Consider the following 25,379-nt stretch of genomic DNA (forward strand, 5'->3'; position numbering starts at 1 on the left):
GCTCATCTGAATGAAGAAATAACACAGAGGATATTAATAATATGTCTGTTTTAATGCCTACAGTATTATAGGACTGTGTTATGAACTGACTGTATACATGTGTAAATGTTTAATGCATTCCACACTGGAGTGACTGATTATATTATTATTATTATTTGGTATTACTGATGGTATCATTAATGTTGTCTATATCTCTCTCTGTCTCCTTCTGTCTCTGTCTATCCTCTTCTCTCTGTCTAAATTAATCATCACAACACATCCCTGCTGCTACTTGATGAGGTCACTAGTTCCTTACTTTCTCCCCCTTCCACTTTCCTCTTCCATTTTTGCGGTAAGGCTGCAATTATTTGGTTGTAATTTTGGGTAGAGCAGACATTTCCATATGTTTTTGTTAGCTGCTTGTGCGACATAACTCCACCAGTCCTACAGATTATATCATTTACGAAGATTATACCTTTTTTAAACATTCTGTCAAAAAAAAAGGTTCTTTGTCAATTGGTATATTTGAGTTTAACCACAATATTTGTTGCATTATTTGTTCTGTAGTTTCTGGAGGACTAAATTGATATTGTAACCAACTTTCAATATCTTTTTAGAAATTTAGAAATAGTGATGTTTGGGAGATGATTTACTTTTCAAATAACTGAAAGTGAGAGGTTGTAATCTGAATAAAGGGAAAAAGGCCATTCTTGAACATTGGGTGAGACGATCTTACTAATTTGCTAGAGAACCAGTTCGCATTTAAGTATAACTTTTGTATGACTGAAGCTTTTAGTAATAGGTCTAATGCTTTAATATTTAAACATTTCTGTCCTCCGAATTCATATTCATTATATAAATAGGCCCGTTTAATTTTGTCTGGCTTGCCGTTCCAAATAAAATGGAATATTTTTATATTCTCATATAATTTAAAAAAACTGTTCGCTAGGCGTAGGCAAGACCATAAGCAAATAGGTAAACTGGGATAATACTAAAGAGTTAATCAGGGTGATTTTTCCACAAATTGACAGGTATTTACCTTTCCATGGTAGCAAGATCTTATCTATTTTTGCTAACTTTCTATTAAAATGTATTGGAGTGAGATCATTTATTTCATTTGGGATATGTATTCCGAGTATATCCACATCACCATCAGACCATTTTATTGGTAAACTACATGGTAATGTAAAAACTGTATTTTTTTGTGATCCAATACGTAATATAGTACATTTGTCATAATTTGGTTGTAATCCAGAGAGGTTAGAAAATGTATCTAGAACCTCTATGAGGCTGTGGAGGGATTCTAGTTGTGGATTTAAAAGAAAACATGAATCATCAGCGTACAATGACACCTTTGTTTTTAAGCTCTGGATTTCTAATCCCTTGATATTATTGTTGGATCTGATTTTAATAGCTAACATCTCGATGGCCAAATTAAATAGATATGCCGATAGCGGACAACCTTGTTTCACTCCTCTTGACAGTATAAAACTTTCGGAGAAATAGCCATTATTTACTATTTTACACCTAGGGTTACTATACATGATTTTGACCCATTTTATAAGAGATTCTCCAAAATTGAAATGCTCCAGGCATTTATATATAATCCCCAGTCGTACTTTATCAAATGCTTTTTCGAAGTCTGCTATGAATAGCAGGCCAGGTTTCCCAGATTTTCCATAGTGTTCTATTGTTTCCAGTACTTGCCTTACATTATCTCCAATGTATCTTCCATGTAAAAAACCTGTCTGATTAGAATGAATAATGTCCGACAATACCTTTTTAATTATATGCGCTATACATTTTGCTAGAATTTTTTCATCACAACACAGAAGTGTAAGGGGCCTCCAATTTTTTAAATGGACTGGATCTTTATATTTTCCACTTGTATCCTGTTTCAGTAATAATGAAATCAGACCTTCTTCTTGAGTGTCTGATAATCTACCATTTACATAGGAGTGGTTAAAACATGCTAATAACGGTCCTCTTAGTATATCAAAAAAGGTTTGGTATACCTCGACTGGTATGCCATCCAACCCTGGAGTTTTCACGGACTTAAAGTCTTTAATTGCATCCAGAAGTTCCTCCTCTGTAATTTCACCTTCACATGAGTCTTTCTGTATGGCTGTTAATTTTACATTATCAATAGAAAAAAAATCTCTACAATTAGCTTCAGTTAGAGGAGATGGAGGCGACTGAAACGAAAACGTATGCTTAAAGTACTTTGTTTCCTCCTTCAAAATATAATTTTGTGAATCATGGGTAACAATTTGGTGAATCATGGAGGATTTTTTTTCCTCAATTTGTCTGTCATAGTTGACGTGTACCTATGATGAAAATTACAGGCCTCTCTCATCTTTTTAAGTGGGAGAACTTGCACAATTGGTGGCTGACTAAATACTTTTTTCCCCCACTGTATCTACTAGTTCTAATGTATCCATCTATTCACAATTTCCTTAAGAGCATGTGGATGATTGTTTGTGGTGTGATTTCCTTTACGGTCCATTGAGCTATTTAAAACAGTATAATAATCCCCCACCATAATAATATTGTCTTGAATTGCTTGCAGGGTTGATAATTTATTATATATATTCTCAAAGATGTGTGGATCATCATTATTTGGTCCGTAAAGGTTAATGAGCCATATATGTTTATGGTCCAATAACATATTTAAAATAATCCATCTACCTTGCATATCTATTTGGACAATTTGCACATTCGGATCGAAATTACTATTCATTAATATCATCACCCCTTTTGAGTTTCTTTGCCCATGGGAGAAGTATATTCCTTTTTCCACGCAACTTCATCTAGAATTGTTGAATGACTTTCCTGTAAACAATAGATTTTATATTCCTTCTCTTGGAGCCATGTAAATATTGTTATTCTTTTGTTATTATCAGCTAAGCCATTACAATTATAACTGGCTACAGTGAGGGAAAAAAGTATTTGATCCCCTGCTGATTTTGTAAGTTTGCCCACTGACAAAGACATGATCAGTCTATAATTTTAATGTTAGGTTTATTTGAACAGTGAGAGGCAGAATAACAACAATAAAATCCAGAAAAACGCATGCCAAAAATGTTATAAATTGATTTGCATTTTAATGAGGGAAATAAGTATTTGACCCCTCTGCAAAACATGACTTAGTACTTGGTGGCAAAACCCTTGTTGGCAATCACAGAGGTCAGACGTTTCTTGTAGTTGGCCACCAGGTTTGCACACATCTCAGGAGGGATTTTGTCCCACTCCTCTTTGCAGATCTTCTCCAAGTCATTAAGGTTTCGAGCCTGATGTTTGGCAACTCGAACCTTCAGCTCCCTCCACAGATTTTCTATGGGATTAAGGTCTGGAGACTGGCTAGGTCATTCCAGGACCTTAATGTGCTTCTTCTTGAGCCACTCCTTTGTTGCCTTGGCCGTGTGTTTTGGGTCATTGTCATGCTGGAATACCCATCCACAACCCATTTTCAATGCCCTGGCTGAGGGAAGGTGGTTCTCACCCAAGATATGATGGTACATGGCCCCGTCCATCGTCCCTTTGATGCGGTGAAGTTGTCCTGTCCCCTTAGCAGAAAAACACCCCCAAAGCATAATGTTTCCACCGCCATGTTTGACGGTGGGGATGGTGTTCTTGGGGTCATAGGCGGCATTCGTCCTCCTCCAAACACGGCGAGTTGGGTTGATGCCAAAGAGCTCGATTTTGGTCTCATCTGACCACAACACTTTCACCAAGTTCTCCTCTGAATCATTCAGATGTTCATTGGCAAACTTCAGACTGGCCTGTATATGTGCTTTCTTGAGCAGGGGGAACTTGCCGGCGCTGAAGGATTTCAGTCTTTCATGGCGTAGTGTGTTACCAATTATTTTCTTGGTGACTATGGTCCCAGCTTCCTTGAGATCATTGACAAGATCCTCCTGTGTAGTTCTGGGATGATTCCTCACCGTTCTCATGATCATTGCAACTCCACGAGGTGAGATCTTGCATGGAGCCCCAGGCCAAGGGAGATTGACAGTTATTTTGTGTTTCTTCCATTTGCGAATAATCGCACCAACTGTTGTCACCTTCTCACCAAGCTGCTTGGCGATGGTCTTGTAGCCCATTCCAGCCTTGTGTAGGTCTACAATCTTGTCCCTGACATCCTTGGAGAGCTCTTTGGTCTTGGCCATGGTGGGGAGTTTGGAATCTGATTGATTGATTGCTTCTGTGGACAGGTTTCTTTTTATACAGGTAACAAGCTGAGATTAGGAGCACTCCCTTTAAGAGTGTGCTCCAAATCTCAGCTCGTTACCTGTATAAAAGACACCTGGGAGCCAGAAATCTTTCTGATTGAGAGGGGGTCAAATACAAATTTCCCTCATTAAAATGCAAATCAATTTATAACATTTTTGACATGCGTTTTTCTGGATTATTTTGTTGTTATTCTGTCTCTCACTGTTCAAATAAACCTACCATTAAAATTATAGACTGATCATTTCTTTGTCAGTGGGCAAACATACAACATCAGCAGGGGATCAAAAACTTTTTTCCCTCACTGTATACTTATTTCACCATACACCATAATGAGATACACGTTTCAAGTCCATTTATCATTTATCATTATATACAGTGGGGAAAAAAAAGTATTTAGTCAGCTACCAATTGTGCAAGTTCTCCCACTTAAAAAGATGAGAGAGGCTTGTATTTTTCAAATACTTTTTTTCCACCATAATTTGCAAATAAATTCATAAAAAATCCTACAATGTGATTTTTTGGATTTTTTTCCCTCATTTTGTCTGTCATAGTTGACGTGTACCTATGATGAAAATTACAGGCCTCTCTCATCTTTTTAAGTGGGAGAACTTGCACAATTGGTGGCTGACTAAATACTTTTTTCCCCCACTGTATGTTTGTAAATTTACCAATAAAAAATACTGTAATGATTGAGTGTCCATCCATTGCTGTACCATGATATTTGCATTGCTACTAAGTAACCCTCCAATTGTTCTCCACTAATTCCCCCACTAAAGCACCTCCCCATCCCAAGTTGAGCCGTCAACCCAGTGATCGGCATCCCACCCCCGTCCCTCCGGATCCCTAGGGCCTCGAGAGGCCAGGAGCCATCCATCAAAAACAGCACACAGTGCCACCCACAAAACAGAAGCAGGTTAACCGCCAAAAGCATTTCCAATGCTGTCACCTCAATATATATATATATATAAATATATATATATATATATATACAAATATTTAAATTAATAAATTTAAAACATATATATCTATTCAAATATCTTTCATATCTTATTTTCCATCATTATCAATTAATATGCGTAATAATGTTGGCAGTTCATGCGTAGGATTTTAACATATAACCCCGATTGCCATTGTATTACATTTCATTTTTAACAAGCAATTATTATTTTAGCAAACAGTTATTGTGGTTCATCCTATATTCTCCCTGACATCCCCTTGCAACAGATGTGGAATATACACACACTCAACCCCTTTCCTCCACAATCAACCATAAAATCAGATGCTCAACGGTTGTTACATCTCAGAGCCCAACTCAAGAAAGAACCTGATTTACGAATGCATATACAGTTACAGCTGATTGAGAAAGCATGCAAGATTGAGCAGAAATTGACAACAATGTGAGATTTGATTACTCTATTTAATCTGTGTTAAGTCCTAAGTGATGGAGGTCCAGCTACAGCTTTTAAATGTTTGTTATAAAACAGCTTTCAACATGAGGCAGACAACTCTTACTTTTCTCCAGTGTGTCAGCAAGCTCCTTCTGGTTCATTTTCCTCAGGACGTGCAGTGTGATCTTCAGAGCCCCCTCTCTGGCACTGCTCTCCTGCTTCTCATCTTCAGCATCCACCACTTCCTTATCCTGCTTCTGACTCTCAAAGCCTTCTGGGAGTTCTGGACTAAGAATCCTTTTGAACATCTTCAGCTCGTTCTTCACAAATGTCATAATATTCTCTTCAAGCAACTGAAATAAATCAAGTAAATAAGTTAAGCAAGAGACTAAATGCTTTCTCATTAACACATTAATGAATGATTGACAGATCAACATTACTTGAGATAAACAAAAAGAAATGTACATAACAGGACCACATACACTGAATATGGAGGTCAGGTCTGTTTGATGACTCTGGGAAGACTGACCACTGAGAATCTCTGACTCTGATCTCTCCTGTTGGTTTCTGTGGACAAAACATGAGATTACATCTCCTCATCCAGGGAGTGCACTCACACTCATACACACACACACACACACACACACACACACACACACACACACACACACACACACACACACACACACACACACACACACACACACACACACACACACACACACACACAGACACACACACACACACACACACACACACACACACACAGGGAGGGAATGTTGTGTTAGTTTAATATTGATTCAGGACTATGCAAATGGAAAAAAGGATTAGCCTATGGATTATGAAAACAATAAAAATAAATTGGAAAATGGGAGAGGAGAAATGACTAGAGACAGTGTTGTTTAACTCACTGACCATGACCCATGAGTTATTCTTACCTTTGTTCAGTAGAAACGTCTCCCTCTCTGAAGAATATAGGTTGATCCATAGACTGGTCACTCTTCATGGACACACAGCTGGGGACAGGGGAGGCTGGTCTCTCTTGCTTGATTGGGCTTCAACACAACAGAGACAAACATTACGTCTCTCATCTACTCTAATCATGTTTTTTGCTAAATACTACATATCTGCCTCACTCTCAGAGAAATAAGTAGTACTGCTATGTTTTACACAGTAATAATATCTGCCTCACTCTCAGAGAAATAAGTAGTACTGCTAGGTTTTACACAGTAATAATATATATCTGCCTCACTCTCTGAGAAATACGTATTACTGCTAGGTTTTACACAGTAATAATATATCTGCCTCACTCTCAGAGAAATAAGTAGTACTGATAGGTTTTACACAGTAATAATATATATCTGCCTCACTATCAGAGAAATAAGTAGTACTGCTAGATTTTACACAGTAATAATATATCTGCCTCACTCTCAGAGAAATAAGTAGTACTGCTAGGTTTTACACAGTAATACTACATATCTGCCTCACTCTCAGAGAAATAAGTAGTACTGCTATGTTTTACACAGTAATAATATCTGCCTCACTCTCAGAGAAATAAGTAGTACTGCTAGGTTTTACACAGTAATAATATATATCTGCCTCACTCTCAGAGAAATAAGTAGTACTGCTAGGTTTTACACAGTAATAATATATACCTGCCTCACTCTCAAAGAAATAAGTAGTACTGCTAGGTTTTAGACAGTAATAATATATACCTGCCTCACTCTCAGAGAAATAAGTAGTACTGCTAGGTTTTACACAGTCAAATGTGGCCGACCGGCTCGATTTAGTCTTATGTAGCAAAATTTGAAATGGTGTTTTTTACATTGGATAAAAGTAGAGACTCAGCTAGAAAAAGGTATATCATACACTACAGTTGAGGAACAATGGGAAAGTTATTCTGCTTTTAAAGATGATAAACTTGTAACCTCAATTTTGAGAAAATGTCCTTTGAATGTTTTGGTTCACCTACTGGAGAGCTCTTCTTTATCTACAGTGGTGTTACTTTGGCAGATAATGTCACCCATCTAAATAAATAGTTATATATATATATATATATAGTTAACTAAATGTATGGTGTTTTTGGTTTATGTCAGTTTCATTGTTTGTTATACTATAAATGGTTATTTTATGGTCGTAAGTGGTAAAATGAACTAGAAAATGTCATATTTTGTAATTCTGAGTAATTGCTACCTTAGTAAGGATACACTTTATTCAGTACTACTGCAGTTGCTAAATAATTCCAATAGATGGCAGCATAAGACCATTAATTACATTTTAGAAGGTTGGTTTAGTTTTCTCCCTGGATACACCACCACTCCCCCTCACAGGAAAAATCCTGCACACGCTTTTTACTGTCCCTTTCCACACTGCTAACGCAAGAGGAACGACTGAAAAAGCATTTAACAGATTACTGTGAAATAATATAATGATGATTCATGTTTATTATTACCTGTTTTTATGCTCATGTTTTGAAATTATACTTCATTACTATAACGATTATCAATAAGCCTGAACATTAATTTAGTCACCTCTGGTCGAGAAAAACGTATTTTCCTAGTACATTCATTGTCAGATTCATCAACCACCCGAGCCACTGCCTGTTCACCCCGCTATCATCCAATAGCGAGGTCAGTACAGGTGCATCAAAGCTGGGACTGAGAGACTGAAAAACAGCTTCTATCTCAAGGCCATCAGACTGTTAAATAGCCATCACTAGCACATTAGAGGCTGCTGCTGCCTACTGAAATCACTGTACACTTTAATAATGTTTACATATCTTGCACTACTCATCTCATATGTATATACTGCATTCTATAATATTCTACTGTATCTTAGTCCATGCTGCTCTGTCATTGCTTGTCCATATATGTATATATTCTTAAATTATATTCCTTACTAATTTTGTGTGTATATGTTGTGAAATTGTTAGATATTACTTGTTAGATATTACTACACTGTCGGAGCTAGAAGCACAAGCATTTCGCTACACCCGCTATAACATCTGCTAAACACATGTATGTGACAAATAACATTTGATTTGATGTAATTTATTGGCGGGCTGGAAGATGCACTCTTGTCTTTTCTATTCTGAGGTTATTTACTCCCAATATCAGATATTAAGATCATGTTTTATAATACATGAATACTAGGGTTGAGGTTAAAGCATCTGACTAGTGATTATTTACCAGGGGTTTAACACCTGCTATAGTCACTATTTAATTGCTCTTCCAAAAGCATCACAGGCCTAATACGAGATATATAGCTAGCTAAAGTAATGAGTGACCATCTTAGAAAATCATGGGACATATAGTATTTGGAGGCATAATATTTTATGTCAATCATATTGCTGCTTGTAGCCTATAACTGATGCTTCGTTGTCTTATGCTGCGATCTATTGGAAATATTTAGCAATTACAAGTTATTAATTCACGTACAGACATTGGTGAGGCAGCTGAGAAATAAAGTGTATTAGATCAGTCTCAAACCTGCCCCACGCCAATTGCTGGACTTTCACACAGAGGTTACTAGGTCACCCAATTCAAACCACATTTGAAAAATAAAACAAATGTGTCTTATTTATCAACTGTTCTGTCTTGCAATTATACATATAATAAAACAACAACAAAATAATCAAAACGCTATTTAATACTATAATTGTATTTACTAAGATAATATTATTACTAAAATAGTTTATAAAAGTGTTCTAGGCTACCCTACCCTAGAATTAGGGGTTAGGGTTACGGCTAAAATAGGTTATAAGTAGGGTAAGAGTTTCTGTATATCACTTTGTGACATCTGCTGGTGTAAAAAGGGCTTTATAAATACATTTGATTGATTGTTAGGTTTAGGGTTTATATGGCAAAAAACAGTATGGGTTTATGGCACTCTTGCGCATCCTTGTGGCCGGATGTGGGTACTACATAACTAATTCATTACATTTACGTCATTTAGCAGACGCTCTTATCCAGAGCGACTTACAGTTAGTGAGTGCATACATTATTTATTTATTTTTTCATACTGGCCCGCAGTGGGTAGCGAACCCACGGGTCTCCTGGTCGCGGACGGCTACGACAACAAGGATCTCTAGTGGCACCTTAGACCACTGCACCACTCGGGAGACCTGACACTTCATGACACTTTCTAGGCTCATAATCTGAAGTAGCAACTGTGTCAGATCTACAAATCCATTAGCTAGACCACCCGATTAGACAACAATCACCCCATTATACCCATTTGGTTTGCAACTCAGTGAACCTGCGCAGCATTCGTAACCTTGTTAATAATAAGTTACCTGAGGTAAACCTACAGGGTTAACGCTCACCAAGTAGCCGTAACCTTGTTAATAATCAGTTACCTGAGGTAAAACTACAGGGTTAACGCTCACCAAGTAGCCATAACCTTGTTAATAATAAGTTACCTGAGGTAAACCTACAGGGTTAACGCTCACCAAGTAGCCGTAACCTTGTTAATAATATATTACCTGAGGTAAACTGTCACGGATTCTGCCGAGGCTGCTCCTCCTCCTGGTACGAGCAGGCATCGGCGGTCGCCGTCCCCGGAGTACTAGCTGCCACCGATCTATGTTTCTGTGTGTGATTGCTTTTGTCTGTCTGTCACACCTGTGTCCTATTGTGTATTCATCACCTGTCCTATAAGTTCCGTCTTTTTGCTTGGTAGGATTGTGTGTTGTTGTTCGCCTGTCTTTGTGCTGCGTGTTTTGTTTCTTGTTTGTTATTTAGTGTTTTACGCATTGTGCGTAAATGCTCGCCTCTTTTTGTTTGAGGTCGTTTGTTTACCGTTTCCTTTTGGAATTTTTGAGTAAACTCTTTTGGACTGAGCCTCGGTGTCCTGCGCCTGACTTCCACCACACATACACCTCACCTCGTGACAGAACAACACACCATCTCCATGGAGTCAGCAGGAACAGCGGCGATACCCGATTCCCTGGAAGACCGGATTAATTACCAGGACGCCATGATCCGGCAACTCGGGGTCGCCATGGACGAGGTGTCCAACAGACTGCGCCGGTTGATGAATCGGGAGGTGCCCACGCCTTCTCACACCATCCCAGCACCAACGGCCAGTCCTCCTCTCTCAGCACCGGAACCCAGTGGCATTCGGCTCTCGCTCCCGAGGGCATATGACGGTTCTGCAGCCGGGTGTCAGGGCTTTCTCCTACAGGTAGAACTTTACCTTGCCACCATACACCCGGCGCCCTCGGGATACGAGAGCGTCTCCGCCCTCATCTCCTGTCTCTCCGGGAAGGCGTTGGAGTGGGCCAACGCCGAATGGAGGGGAATAGACGCCGCCACCATCACCTACGCGGAGTTTTCCCGCCGCTTCAGGACTGTCTTCGATCATCCACCTGAGGGGAAAGCGGCGGGAGAGCGTCTATTCCACCTCCGACAGGGGAAGAGGAGCGCACAGGAGTTCGCACTGGAGTTCCGGACACTAGCAGCGGATGCGGGATGGAATGAGAGGGCCCTCATTGACCACTATCGGTGTAGCCTACGAGAGGACGTTCGTCGTGAGATGGCCTGCAGGGACACCAACCTGTCGTTCGACCAGCTGGTGGACATCTCCATCAGTCTAGACACCCTGCTGGCTACCCGCGGACGTCCCGAGTGGGGGTCGTCCATTTCATCCTCCAGCACCTCCGAGCCTATTCCTATGGAGCTCGGGGGTGCTGGCGCTAGAGAGAGGAGGAGGGAGAACCCGAGGAGGACCAACCCCTGCACCAACTGTGGCCGTGGAGGACACACCACGGCCAGGTGCTGGGGAGGGTCTTCTGAGAGAGGGGACAACAGGTCACGCACTGGGGAGTCATTTCAGGTGAGTAGGCGCCCCACTTACCCAGAGCTCTCTGTTGGTCACATGAGTATTCCTGTGCGTTTTCCACAGGTGGCACCTCATTCCCAGCATAAGGCGCTAGTAGATTCAGGCGCAGCTGGGAACTTTATTGATCGGGCATTTTGTGCTAGGTTAGGAATTCCCCTTCGGCCGGTAGAAGTTCCATTCCCTGTCCATGCATTAGACAGCCGGCCGTTGGGGTCGGGTCTGATCAGGGATGTCACAGCACCGCTGACGATGACTACGCAGGGGGGTCATGAGGAAATCATTCAGTTCTATCTGATTGACTCTCCTGCGTACCCAGTGGTGTTGGGGCTTCCCTGGTTAAGTACCCACGATCCTACCATAGCGTGGCAACAGAGGGCTCTTATGGAGTGGTCTGCCCAGTGTGTAGGGAGATGTCTAGGTGTTTCCATAGGGGCGACCTCGGTAGAGAGTCCGAACCAAGTGCCCGCACTGCGCATTCCCCCCGAGTATGAGGATTTAGCACTATTATTTAGTAAATCGAGGGCAGCAAGGCTACCTCCTCATAGACAGGGGGACTGTGCGATAAATATCCAGACTGGAGCAGCTCTTCCCAGGAGTCATGTGTATCCCCTGTCTCAAGAGGAGACTGCGGCTATGGAGACTTACATAGCCGAGTCCTTGGCACAGGGATACATACGGCCCTCTACTTCTCCGGTGTCCTCGAGTTTCTTCTTTGTGAAGAAGAAGGACGGGGGATTGCGCCCGTGTATTGATTACCGTAGTCTCAATCAGATCACAGTAAAATACAGTTACCCACTTCCACTGATTGCGACGATGACGGAATCATTACGCGGAGCGCGGTTCTTCACAAAGTTAGATCTCAGGAGCGCGTACAATTTGGTGCGCATTAGGGGGGGGGGATGAATGGAAAACAGCATTTAGCACCACCTCGGGTCATTACGAGTATCTCGTCATGCCGTACGGGTTAATGAATGCTCCTTCAGTCTTCCAATCCTTTGTTGATGAGATTTTCCGGGACATGCATGGGCAGGGTGTAGTGGTGTACATTGACGACATTCTAGTGTACTCTTCTACACGAGCCGAGCATGTAGCCCAGGTGCGCCGAGTATTGAGACGACTGTTGGAGCATGACTTGTATGTCAAGGCAGAGAAATGCCTGTTCTTCCAGGAGTCCGTCTCCTTTTTGGGTTATCGGTTGTCCGCGTCTGGCGTGGAGATAGAGGTAGATCGGGTATCGGCTGTGCGTAATTGGCAGACTCCAACCACCGTAAAAGAGGTGCAGCGGTTCTTGGGTTTTGCTAATTACTACCGGAGGTTTATCCGGGGCTTTGGACAGGTTGCAGCTCCCATTACGTCCCTGCTAAAGGGGGGTCCGGTGCGCTTGCAGTGGTCAGCTGAGGCGGACAGGGCATTTGTCAAGCTGAAGAACCTGTTCGCCTCGGCCCCGGTGCTGGCGCATCCGGATCCCTCTTTGCCTTTCCAAATAGAGGTGGACGCGTCCGAGACCGGTATTGGGGCAGTCCTGTCACAACGGTCCGGCACGCCACCTAAGCTCCGCCCCTGTGCGTTCTACTCTAAGAAGCTCAGCTCGGCGGAGCGCAATTATGACGTTGGGGACAGGGAGCTGTTAGCTGTAGTCCAGGCCCTAAAGGTGTGGAGGCATTGGCTTGAGGGGGCTCAACACCCTTTCCTCATTCTGACTGATCACCGTAACCTGGAGTACATCCGGGCAGCTAGGAGATTGAACCCTCGTCAGGCTAGGTGGAACATGTTCCTGACCCGGTTTGTTTTTAAGATCACATACATCCCTGGGTCCCAGAACGGTAAGGCAGACGCCCTGTCCCGGCAGTATGACACAGAGGAGAGGTCCATTGAGCCTACTTCCATACTGCCGGAGTCTTGTCTGGTGGCTCCGGTAGTATGGGAGGTCGATGCGGAAATCGAGCGGGCGCTGCGTACCGACCCTACTCCCCCCGAGTGTCCTGTGGGGCGGACGTACGTTCCGCTCGAGGTTCGTGATCGGCTTATTTCTTGGGCTCATACATCACCCTCCTCTGGACATCCTGGTATTGGTCGGACGGTGCACTGCCTTAGCGTAAAATACTGGTGGCCAACGTTAGCCAGGGATGTGAGGGTTTATGTCTCCTCCTGCTCGGTATGTGCCCAGTGTAAGGCACCTAGACATTTGCCCAGAGGTAAGTTACATCCTCTGCCCGTTCCACAACGACCATGGTCCCACCTCTCGGTAGATTTTGTGACCGATCTACCCCCTTCCCAGGGTAATACCACCATTTTGGTCGTTGTGGATCGGTTTTCTAAGGCCTGTCGTCTCCTCCCACTGCCGGGTCTCCCTACTGCCCTACAGACCGCCGAGGCCCTCTTTACCCACGTGTTCCGGCACTATGGGGTCCCCGAGGATATTGTGTCCGACCGAGGTCCCCAGTCCACCTCCAGAGTCTGGGGGGCTTTCATGGAACGCCTGGGGGTCTCGGTTAGCCTTACCTCGGGGTACCACCCAGAGAGCAATGGGCAGGTTGAACGTGTGAACCAGGATGTGGGTAGGTTTTTGAGGTCCTATTGCCGGGACCGACCGGAGGAGTGGTCGAGGTATATCCCCTGGGCAGAGATGGCCCAGAACTCTCTCCGCCACTCCTCCACCGGATTAACACCTTTCCAGTGTATTTTAGGGTATCAGACGGTCCTGGCACCGTGGCACGAGAGCCAGACCGAGGCCCCTGCGGTGGACGAGTGGATTCGGCGCTCGGAGGAGACGTGGGACGCTGCCCATGTCCATCTGCAGCGTGCCATCCGTCAACAAAAGGCGAGCGCCGATCGCCACCGCAGTGAGGGGCCGGTGTACGCACCGGGAGATCGAGTCTGGCTCTCGACTCGAAACCTGCCCTTCCGCCTGCCCTGCCGGAAGCTGGGTCGGCGGTTTGTGGGGCCCTTTAAAGTCCTGAGAAGGTTGAACGAGGTGTGTTACAGGTTACAACTGCCTATAGAGTACAAAAATATCAACCCCTCGTTCCATGTGTCTCTTCTCAGGCCGGTGGTAGCTGGTCCACTCCAGGATAATGAGATAGGAGAGACCCCTCCGCCCCCTTTGGACATCGAGGGGGCCCCGGCGTACAGAGTCCGGACCATCTTGGACTCGAGGCGCCGGATGAGTGGTCTCCAGTATCTCGTGGAGTGGGAGGGGTACGGTCCGGAGGAACGGTGCTGGGTGCCCAGGAGGGACATCCTCGATCCATCCCTCCTGACTGATTTCCACCGTGGGCATCCCACGCGCCCGGGTCCGCGTCCTCCTGGCCGTCCCCGAGGCCGGGGTCGGCGCACGGCTGGAGCCGCGCGTCAAGGGGGGGGTACTGTCACGGATTCTGCCGAGGCTGCTCCTCCTCCTGGTACGAGCAGGCATCGGCGGTCGCCGTCCCCGGAGTACTAGCTGCCACCGATCTATGTTTCTGTGTGTGATTGCTTTTGTCTGTCTGTCACACCTGTGTCCTATTGTGTATTCATCACCTGTCCTATAAGTTCCGTCTTTTTGCTTGGTAGGATTGTGTGTTGTTGTTCGCCTGTCTTTGTGCTGCGTGTTTTGTTTCTTGTTTGTTATTTAGTGTTTTACGCATTGTGCGTAAATGCTCGCCTCTTTTTGTTTGAGGTCGTTTGTTTACCGTTTCCTTTTGGAATTTTTGAGTAAACTCTTTTGGACTGAGCCTCGGTGTCCTGCGCCTGACTTCCACCACACATACACCTCACCTCGTGACATAAACCTACAGGGTTAACGCTCACCAAGTAGCCGTAACCTTTGTGGGGTTCTATTTTCTCATAATTGGATCTGTATGTGATGAATAGCTTAGAAGGAATGAAGAACCTGTAACAATGGATCAGTTCTCTGTCTGCCCTGCGTGGTATTTCAGTGAGCCCGTATACGAACCATCATACTTATCATACATACATTTTGCATATAATAAATTTAGCTTGGATTGAATATCCAAGTAGCCGTAACCTTGTTAATAATAAGTTACCTGAGGTAAACCTACAGGGTTAACGCTCACCAAGTAGCCGTAACCTTGTTAATAATAAGTTACCTGAGGTAAACCTACAGTGTTAACGCAGGCAGGTCTCATTGATAACAATAGTGAAGCTGGCTTTGTGACGCAGAACAATGGGCTGGGAATAGAACGTTCTGAAGGCGAGTCGGTGTCACGGAGCTCAATAGAACTAATAGGAGCTGGTAGGGTGAAAAATGACGAAACATAAGGCCTGTTTTTTCGCGATTACTTCATAACCAGGGACAGAAGGTAATATTATGAAACAAGGCTCCATGGCAGATGCAATTAACTACTTTTATCAGAAAAAAAACGTTGTAAAAAATTGAGGCGCCCCGAAAATAATATTCAAAAGTTCAGTCCTTGGACACAGAGGGGTTAAACATTAAAGTTACCGTCCATCTAGTGAAGAGAGGAGAACCGGACAGAGGGAGCGTAGGCCAGCATCCGTCAACGAGAGAGGGAGAAGCCCTCCACGGTATTTAACAGGTGGAAGAAACAACCAGGGAGCTCCATCGGTCCACAATAAATGCAGGAAGCCGGTAATGATTTAGTGGTAGCTAGGGTAACTAGGATGCTGCTGGTAGAGTAGCTAGCTTAGCTAGCTGTACCGACTAGCTTGGCTAACTAGCAGGTCGTTCGTCTGTCCCTTGTCTCGAGGATGATGACGAATCTGGTTAACCACAAAATGAAACAAGAATAGCGAGTGAAAAGGATCTGGCTACACTCATACTGTCCCTGACCGTAAACCAAAAAGCAAATTGAACAATAAACGTCGGTGTCTCAACACTGTATCGAACTCCGTTGTTGTTCCCCAAGATCACCTCAGACCACTCTGCTCCTAACTGGACAATATGCTTGGCGCCAAACCGTACGTGGACGCGGGCAGTTCTGTACGTGGACGCGGGCAGTTCCAGAACGCGGACATGAGCAGAGCCACACAATAAACTAAACCCAGTCTTTACAGTGGCTTGCATTTTTTTAATTATGTAAAACAAACATTCTAAGTTTTTTTTTATAACAATATTTTGAGATCTGGGCCCATATCCACAAAGTGTCTCAGAGTAGAAAATTGGTCATTTAAGTGCTGAGAATAAAGACTTCTACTCTTATGGGTATAAATTAAAGCTATGCATGAAGCCTCTAGTCCCACCTAGTCGGCAGATATTTAGGACACCTCATGAGCTGTCCTAACCAGTTAAGAGTTAACAGAAGGTGTCTTGATAATACTATAGAATATTGCAGTAAGTCAGTGGTTCCTGCGCCACATGTAATTGCTTTGGAGTAGGTCATATATTTCTATATGATCAATCCATAAATAATATAGATATGTCTTGTGCTTTTGGCAATGATTTATGTATAATAATTATGTATAAATGATACCATGTATGTCTTCATAGATTAACTCATGCTTATTTCTGAAGATTAACTCAGGTTTTCGCCCAGCGGCTAAGGAGTTGGAGCAGTGGCAGGAGTTGGACCTATGGCAGAAAGGTGGCTGGTTCGAATCCCGTGCCGGGCGCTGGAAAAAACGGGTGGGCTTGATCTGACCACTGGAGGGCTGCTGGGTTCACATCCTCAAAACATTCACCTTTCGTTGATCAGAACTCTAGAGGTTCTTCTTCACTGAACCCAAAAATATATCTAACTTTTAGTGGTTCCATATATTAAGGAAGTGATAGAAGCCTTTTTGGTTCTATAAGGAACCTTCTTTTCTAAGTGTATAATAAACACGTTTTCTTTTCATTATTTAATTACCTACATCATGTTTTTTCAAGTTATCCCTTTGGAGCGCAACATCACTGTCACACCCTGGTTCTGGGACTCATTATGTTGAGCCAGGGTGTGTGCATTCTATGTGTTTATTTCTAGGTTGGTAGTTCTGTTGTGTCTATTTCTAGGTTGTTGTATTTCTTTGTTTGAGTGACTCCCAATCAGAGGTAACGAGTGTCAGCTGTTGGCTCGTTGTCTCTGATTGGGAGCCATATTTAAACTGTCTGTGTTGACCTTGTGTTTGTGGGATTTTGTTCGTGTGTGTGCGTGTTGTACCACAGACGTCACGGATTCGTTGTTTATTTGTTTTGCTCGTGTGAGCATTTAATAAATACACTATGTTCACTCGCAACGCTGCGCCTTGGTCTCCTGTTCTAGACGATCGTGACAGAAAATCCCACCATACCAAGACCAAGCAGCGTGTCCAGGAACAGGCAACCTGGACGTGGGAGCAGCGTCGGAGGGTCGAGAGGCAACCCCAAGAAATTTGTAGGGGGGGCACACGGCATGGAAGATGGGGCTGACGGAGGCAGAAAAGGGGCGTATTCAGAAGGCCACCAGGTTACGGGGGCTACTGGTCAAAGTAGAGCCAGTGGTGTGTGTCCCCAGTACGGTCCGGCCTGTTACGGTCCGGCCTGTTACGGCCCCTCGCACCAAATGGACGGTGTGCGTCGCCAGCCCGGTCCGGCCTGTTCCTGCCACCCGCACCAAGTCTACGGTGTGCGTCGCCAGCCCGACCCGGCCTGTTCCTGCCACCCGCACCAAGTCTACGGTGCGCGTCGCCAGCCCGGTCCGGCCTGTTCCTGCCACCCGCACCAGGTCTACGGTGCGCGTCGCCAGCCCTACCCGGCCTGTTCCTGCCACTCGCACCAAACATACGGTGCGCGTCGCCAGCCCGGTCCGGCCTGTTCCTGCCACCCGCACTAAGTCTACGGTGCGCGTCGCCAGCCCGACCCGGCCTGTTCCTGCCACTCGCACCAAACATACGGTGCGCGTCGCCAGCCCGGTCCGGCCTGTTCCTGCCACCCGCACTAAGTCTACGGTGCGCGTCGCCAGCCCGACCCGGCCTGTTCCTGCCACTCGCACTAAGCCAGGGGTGCGAGAAGTCAGCCTGGTAAGGCCCATTCCTCCTCAACGCACCAAGCCAGGGGTGCGAGTCGACAGCCTGGAAAGGACCGCTCCTGTTAAGTCCAGTCCTGCTCCAGCCGGCGGGGCCAGACTGGACCAGGGGCGCATTGGGGTGGGTATTGAAGGGTGGTGGTCAAGGCCGGAGCCAGAACCGCCACCGAGGAGGTATGCCCGCCCAGCCCTCCCCTGTTTTGGTTAGTTGAGGCGCAGTCGCAGTCCGCGCCTTTAGGGGGGGGTACTGTCACACCCTGGTTCTGGTACTCATTATGTTGAGCCAGGGTGTGTGCATTCTATGTGTTTATTTCTAGGTTGGTAGTTCTGTTGTGTCTATTTCTAGGTTGTTGTATTTCTTTGTTTGAGTGACTCCCAATCAGAGGTAACGAGTGTCAGCTGTTGGCTCGTTGTCTCTGATTGGGAGCAATATTTAAACTGTCTGTGTTCACCTTGTGTTTGTGGGATTTTGTTCGTGTGTGTGCGTGTTGTACCACAGACGTCACGGATTCGTTGTTTATTTGTTTTTTGCTCGTGTGAGCATTTAATAAATACACTATGTTCACTCGCAACGCTGCGCCTTGGTCTCCTGTTCTAGACGATCGTGACAATCACGTTGTTAAAAAATCTTCCTAAATTGGCCATGGCTATAAATTGGGCAATTGAAGGCATCTAGGGCGAAATATGTGTTCGATGAAAATGAACATTGTATGCAACATAGTAGGCAACATTATTGGCAAGGGACTTGATGCCTACGATGCCAAAGCTATTTAGAGTTGTTAAACGGGTGTGAAGAGTGTGTTGGTATAACGGTAATATTGTCAAAATTCCGCTTGTAACAACCATCAGAATTGGTTAAAAATATATACATTCCATTATATTAGGCAATAATGAAGAGTAGGCAAAGTGGTCGTGTCGTGTGAAAATTCTATCAAATGTCTTCCATTGCAACGAGTCCAGTCAGGGTGCTGCAGAACCCCTGCAGTACCTCCACTGACCCCAGATTGAGAACTCCTGATTTAGCAGATACTCTAATCCAGAGTGATTTACAGTAAGTGCATTCATCTTAAGATAGCTATTTATTTTAGAAATAAACGTAATAAATTCTTCATAAAATTGTCATCTCACCTCTTAGCTTTGGTGTCATGTTCCCCAGAGAGATGCATTTTAGAGGCAGGGCCCCCCTCCTCTCTCTCCCCAGAGAGACTCCTTTTAGAGGCAGGGCCCCCCTCCTCTCTCTTCCCAGAGAGACTCCTTTTAGAGACAGGGCCCCCCTCCTCTCTCTCCCCAGAGAGACTCATTTTAGAGGCAGGGACCCCCTCATCTCTCTCCCCAGAGAGACTCATTTTAGACCACTGACCCTTAAACAGAGATGCAGCATGTTGGTTGTGGTGAACACAGTGACAACTAATTCTAGAATGTCAATTGTTCTCTTTTACTCATGATCTCTTAGAAATAAAACATTTACTAACAGACATATACAAACAGTCGGGTTATTTAATTTAAACACATGAACATTGTTACATTCCTCAACATTAAATAAAACATTGTCTCTCAAACAGAAGAAGGAACTAACAAAGAGTCACTAACAACGACCAAAACGAAACAGGTGGTTTTAGGAGGGGTTCTGAAAGACACTCACGCGGGTGTCCACTAGTGGTGGGAAACAGAGGCTTTCTGAACGCTTTGGGGCTTTCACCAAATTGTGCCAAAAATGCCATGGATAGATTTGAGTGCTAATAAACAACATTTAGTTAGAATGTGGGGTTCGCTTTTTGCCTCCAGGTTCACTATGTTTTGAAAAACGATGCATATGTGACTTTCAACGTGGCACCGTCATAGAATGCCACCTTTCCAACAAGTCAGTTCGTCAAATTCCTGCCCTCTTAGAGCTGCATGTTTGTTGATTTATGTAATGGCATATATTTTAATGCTTTATGTAATGTATTTTATCTATTGAAATATAATTTTGATATATTTTAAAATGTAGTTTCATGGTGATTTATTGTGTTTTCCAGAATCTCCAACCAAACTCTGAGATCAGTCTCTCCAGTACCAAGTCATCTGTCCATGAAGAGTGACATCTCTATGGATCATCCTATACATTTTAGTGATAAATCAGGGACCTTTGACCGCAGGTAAGTTACTGGTCAGAATTGATGATATTACTATTGAAGAGGAGAATCTTCTAGATCTGAAACCAGATGTATTTAGTGTATCTGAGCATATCATTTGTTGTTTATGTTACATATTTTAATACACTGAGTGTACAACATTTTCCACAACATTTCCAACGGAGACCATCAGGTTGGTAAGTCATCATACTGTAGCTCAAACCTACTGTGATGACGACCTAACTTTATAATAGTTCGTAGCCTACCAAGCAGAATCTGCCCGTCTTTCTTTCAAAATCAACACATTTATCCGTCTTCTAATGCAGTGGTGTAAAGTACTTAAGTAAAAATACTTAAAAGTACTACTTAGGTCATTTTTTTTAGGTATCTGTACTTTACTATTTCTATTTTTAACAACTTTTACTTTTACTTCACTACATTCATAAAGAAAATAATGTACTTTTTACTCCATACATTTTCCCTGACACCCAAAAGTACTCGTTACATTCAGTAAATGGTCCAATTCGTACTTATCAAGAGAACATCCCTACTGCCTCTGATCTGGCAAACTCACTAAACACAAATGCTTTTTTAAAATGATGTCTGAGTGTTGGAATGTGACCCTGGCTATCTGTAAATGAAAATAACCAGAAAATTGTGCCATCTGGTTTGCTTAATATAAGTAATTTTAATTTTAATTATTCCTACTTTACTTTTACTTTTGATACTTAACCCTTGTGCTTTGCTGGAAAAAAATGACATCCATTATGTTACGGGTCAAATTGACCCGCACAGTTTAAACACACTCAAGACAGTCAAAGAATTAAGTAAAAACAGAAACAACTTTATTTTGTCTTATCAGACATTTCAGAAAGAAGAAATACAATACTTTTTATTTTTTTTAAACAATATTTAAGAACTATTTGTTAAACATATTTCCTTTCTCACAAACAAGATTTTTCAGTTTCCCCAAGTAGGTTTTTTCCCCCCCTATTGGTCCATATTATCCCTTCAGTCTTTCTCTCTACATGTTGAACACAATGTGTGTGTGTGCTTTCTGCAGATGTATTTATTGCATTCTACACAAGTGGTACTTGTTTTACTGTCTTGTCGAGGGGGGCAGAGCTGGCATCTTTTCCGTTTCTTGCCACTGCCTGTATCCACTGGATCCATTTCTGGTTGATTGGAGGCATGTGTTGATGGTCCAGCTTGAATTTTCTGGACGGCAGATGCAGCTGCTGTCGACCGAGGAGGCCGGACTCTCCTCTGGATCTTGGGAGTGATGAGAGCTTTGCCGAGCTCCTCTAGGAAAAGCCGGCGTCGGTACAATTTGCCACCATTCCATTGCTGGTTGATTTCAGTCCACAGGACATAGGCATTGTAAGCAGACACATCCACAATGTTGTAGAAAATCACCAAAGGCCAGCGGGCAGTCATGCGCTGACAACTATATGTTGCTGTGACTTTATCCAAATTGTCAACTCCTCCTTTGGTGGAATTGTAGTCCAGTATTATTTGTGGCTTGATGTCCTCTCTTGCACTCAGCGATGCATCTTTGTGCATTGTGCTCATTACAAGAACATTCTTGTTCTTCTTTGGGCAGTATGAAACAACAGTTGCATTTTCAGAGAAAGCAAATTTAGAGGAATGCACAGTTCTGCCCTGCATTTTCAGAAGCTCACTGGGAAGTTCAGGTTTGTTTTTTCTGATTGTTCCAACCATGGTCAGCTTTCTCTTCTGTAGTTCAACACCAAGGCGGTAGGATGTGAAGAAGTTGTCACACGTGATGTTATGACCTTGCAGCCCTTCACTCATGTCCAGCACCACCCGCATCCCCTGGTTTTTCTCAGGCACTCCGCCGGGTGGCTTCCCAGTGTAAACTTGCATATTCCATGCATAGCTTGATGTGGCATCACATGCTGCCCATATTTTGATGCCACATTTTGCAGGCTTGTTTGGCATATACTGTCTGAAGGGACAACGTCCTCTGAATGGAACAAGGCGTTCATCAACTGTAACATGAGGACTGGGATTGTACAGTAACGGTAGAATTTCCACCCATTTATCCCATACATCTCTGATTGCAGCTAGTTTGTCTCTTTCACGTCGACCCGGTCTGGTATCACGGTTATCAAAGCGAATCACCCGAGAAATTATGTGGAATTCTTGTAGAGACATTGTTGCCCGAAATATTGGCCTTCCATTCTCTTCATTCCACAGGCTGGCCGTTGCTTCTCCGTTTGACCGGTAGACTCCAGCTAATATGAGCAATCCAATGTATGCATGCAAGTCAATCCGATCCAGTGGCTTCCAGTTCTCTTGAAACACACGGCTCCCCTCCAAGTTGGTCATGTCCAGAACAATCTTCTCTATTGCTTGGGGTAAAAAGAGCTCAAAAGCTGATTGTATGTCATGGACTCGAGTGACAGCAAATCGTGTAGGTCCTGGAACCATTTTTATTACATTGGAAGCTGAGAGTCTACCTTGACCTCGTTGTGGTGACGGTGACCATTCAATATGACCATCTTTAGACTTCCATGTCTTCTCTTCTCTTGATGATGCTTGTTGCATGCTCTGTCTCTCATCTGATGTAGGGGATGGTACGGCAGACTCCTCCTCTGAATCCTCTTCAATGAAGACAAAATCTGGATCATCAACAGCATTGTCCTCTATCTCTGAAATATCCTCTGTCTCTGAAACCTCTTCTTCTTTTTCACTGTCACAGTCCAGAATTTGTGATAAGACTTCATTGATTGAAAATCTTTTGGAGCTCATTTTTGAGTGTCTGTGTCAGGGACCTGCTGCTCTCACACTGAGGAGAAGCTTGGGAAAGCCCTTTTTAACCCAAACACAATTCTAAAAGTGCAACCAGGACCAGTCAAAACAAAATAAATCAAAGACACTTTTTTGTTTTGCACCTGTGCAAATATATATACACATGAAAGCCTCCGGGTCAAAATGACCCACAACATCATGTTTGTATACAAAATGTACACAGACATTCCACAACACATCAGTGTGTCCACATTTTGCAGTTAGGTTCATGACCCTAAATGAGGAAAAGTCATGTAATTTCATGGCGAAAAAGAGTGGTTAACTAGTATTTTAGACAACGCAAAAGTGGAAACGGGTCAAATTGACCCACAACATAATAGGAGGGTTAAGTATATTTTAGCAATTACATTTACTTTTGATACTTAAGTATATTTAAAACCAAATACTTTTAGACTTTTACTCAAGTAGTATTTTACTGGGTGCCTTTCACTTTTACTTGAGTCATTTTCTATTAAGGTATCTTTACTTTTTCCACCACTGTTCTGATGTTCCATATGCGCCACAGTTTGAACAGACATTTTGTAACTGCGTAGGCTACAAAGTCACTTTCAATTCCAAATAAGGAAATGAAGTTATAACGGTGACTGGGTGAATTAGTTTTCCATTGGCCGGCTCCCCGGGTGAGCAGAGTTGGCACGTTTTAGACCATTCCATTGGTCATTAAATTAAATGTCCACCGTAGCACCGGGCCATGCAAAACGAACAGTACCACTGTAGCAGGGCACTGAGACAGAGTTCTGAACCCAGAGGCGTTTAGACTTCAGGGAACGCTTCAAGGTGTCTCCCCTTTACAACAGTAACCAGAGGCTGGCGCTAACAGTCAGTCTAAACCCAGAGGCGTTTAGACTTCAGGGAACGCTTCAAGGTGTCTCCCCTTTACAACAGTAACCAGAGGGTGGAGCTAACAGTCAGTTGCATGCCACAGCAGTAACTCATGACATTGTACCAAATCGTACTTCAGTTTTTTAAAAATTATAGTCCTTCTTCAAGACATCTCTTACATTATTTTTGATAAATATATAATTTGCTTGAAACCAGGTTTAGCTGTGTTTTTTTCCTAATAAATGTGAATTACTGTAGGCCTTTAATAATTGTAAACAGGCCTACAAATCCAAAAGGTTTTAATTTGAGAATGTTCATTTGTATGCCTCAAATAATAAACTGTCTTAAATTATCTGATGATTAGTTGAATCAGGTGTGTAAATGCTGGGCAAGAACAAAATGATTGAGAAACCCTGAGATAAACATAAAACCCTATCATTTAAAAGCTCCTCCACCATCTTTACCAGACGTTTGACTGATAACATGTGATAACACTTTGAAAACTGCTGTCTGTCAGCAACTAAGCTCAAGTAGCAGTTCTACTAACTAGTAATATCTCATTCCAGGTATTCATTCTCTTACTCTGTACATTAGAATATATTATTGTTCAGAAATACTCACTTTATTTTTTTGTTCTCTCCATATAGCGTTTTCTGCTCTGTCGTCTCAAAATGGATCCTGTACAAAAGAACAACTTTACTTTCTGTTTCAGCTCAACCGTCTCCCCATCCTGATAATAAAGTGTTTTATTGGTATCTTCCACTAGATGGCAGTAAACACCTGCTGTAACAGTAAATTCTCTCCCGTACCAAGTCATCTGTCCATGAAGAGTGACATCTCTATGGATCATCCTATACATTTTAGTGATAAATCAGGGACCTTTGACCACAGGTAAGTTACTGGTCAGAATTGATGATATTACTATTGAAGAGGAGAATCTTCTAGATCTAAAACCAGATGTATTTTGTGTATCTGATCATATCATTTGTTGTTTATGTTACATATTTTAATTACATTTACATTTACGTCATTTAGCAGATGCTCTTATCCAGAGCGACTTACTGTTAGTGCATACATTATTATTTTCATACTGGCCCCCCGTGGGAAACGAACCCACAACCCTGGCGTTGCAAACGCCATGCTCTATCAACTGAGCTACCTCCCTGCCTGCCATTCCCTCCCCTACCCTGGACGACGCTGGGCCAATTGTGCGCCGCCCCATTGGT

At 43.3% G+C, this 25,379-nt stretch overlaps 1 protein-coding gene across 1 annotated transcript; it reads right to left on the reverse strand.

Moving 5' to 3' along the window:
* Positions 1-5,674: 5,674 nt before the first annotated feature.
* Positions 5,675-24,853, reverse strand: LOC311099049 (uncharacterized protein; the record flags this gene model as incomplete). The annotated part of the gene is made up of 5 exons (XM_084139654.1): positions 24,775-24,853; positions 19,511-19,743; positions 6,539-6,655; positions 6,083-6,167; positions 5,675-5,953 (listed from the first exon to the last, which is right to left on the reverse strand). The coding sequence occupies exons 2-5, from the start codon at positions 19,726-19,728 to the stop codon at positions 5,675-5,677; spliced, it is 699 nt and encodes a 232-aa protein (XP_083995780.1). The 5' UTR covers positions 19,729-19,743; positions 24,775-24,853.
* Between the last annotated feature and the right edge of the window lie 526 nt (positions 24,854-25,379).

Source organism: Coregonus lavaretus (genome assembly GCF_964263955.1).
Source record: "Coregonus lavaretus genome assembly, chromosome: 2".
Lineage (NCBI taxonomy): Eukaryota > Metazoa > Chordata > Actinopteri > Salmoniformes > Salmonidae > Coregonus > Coregonus lavaretus.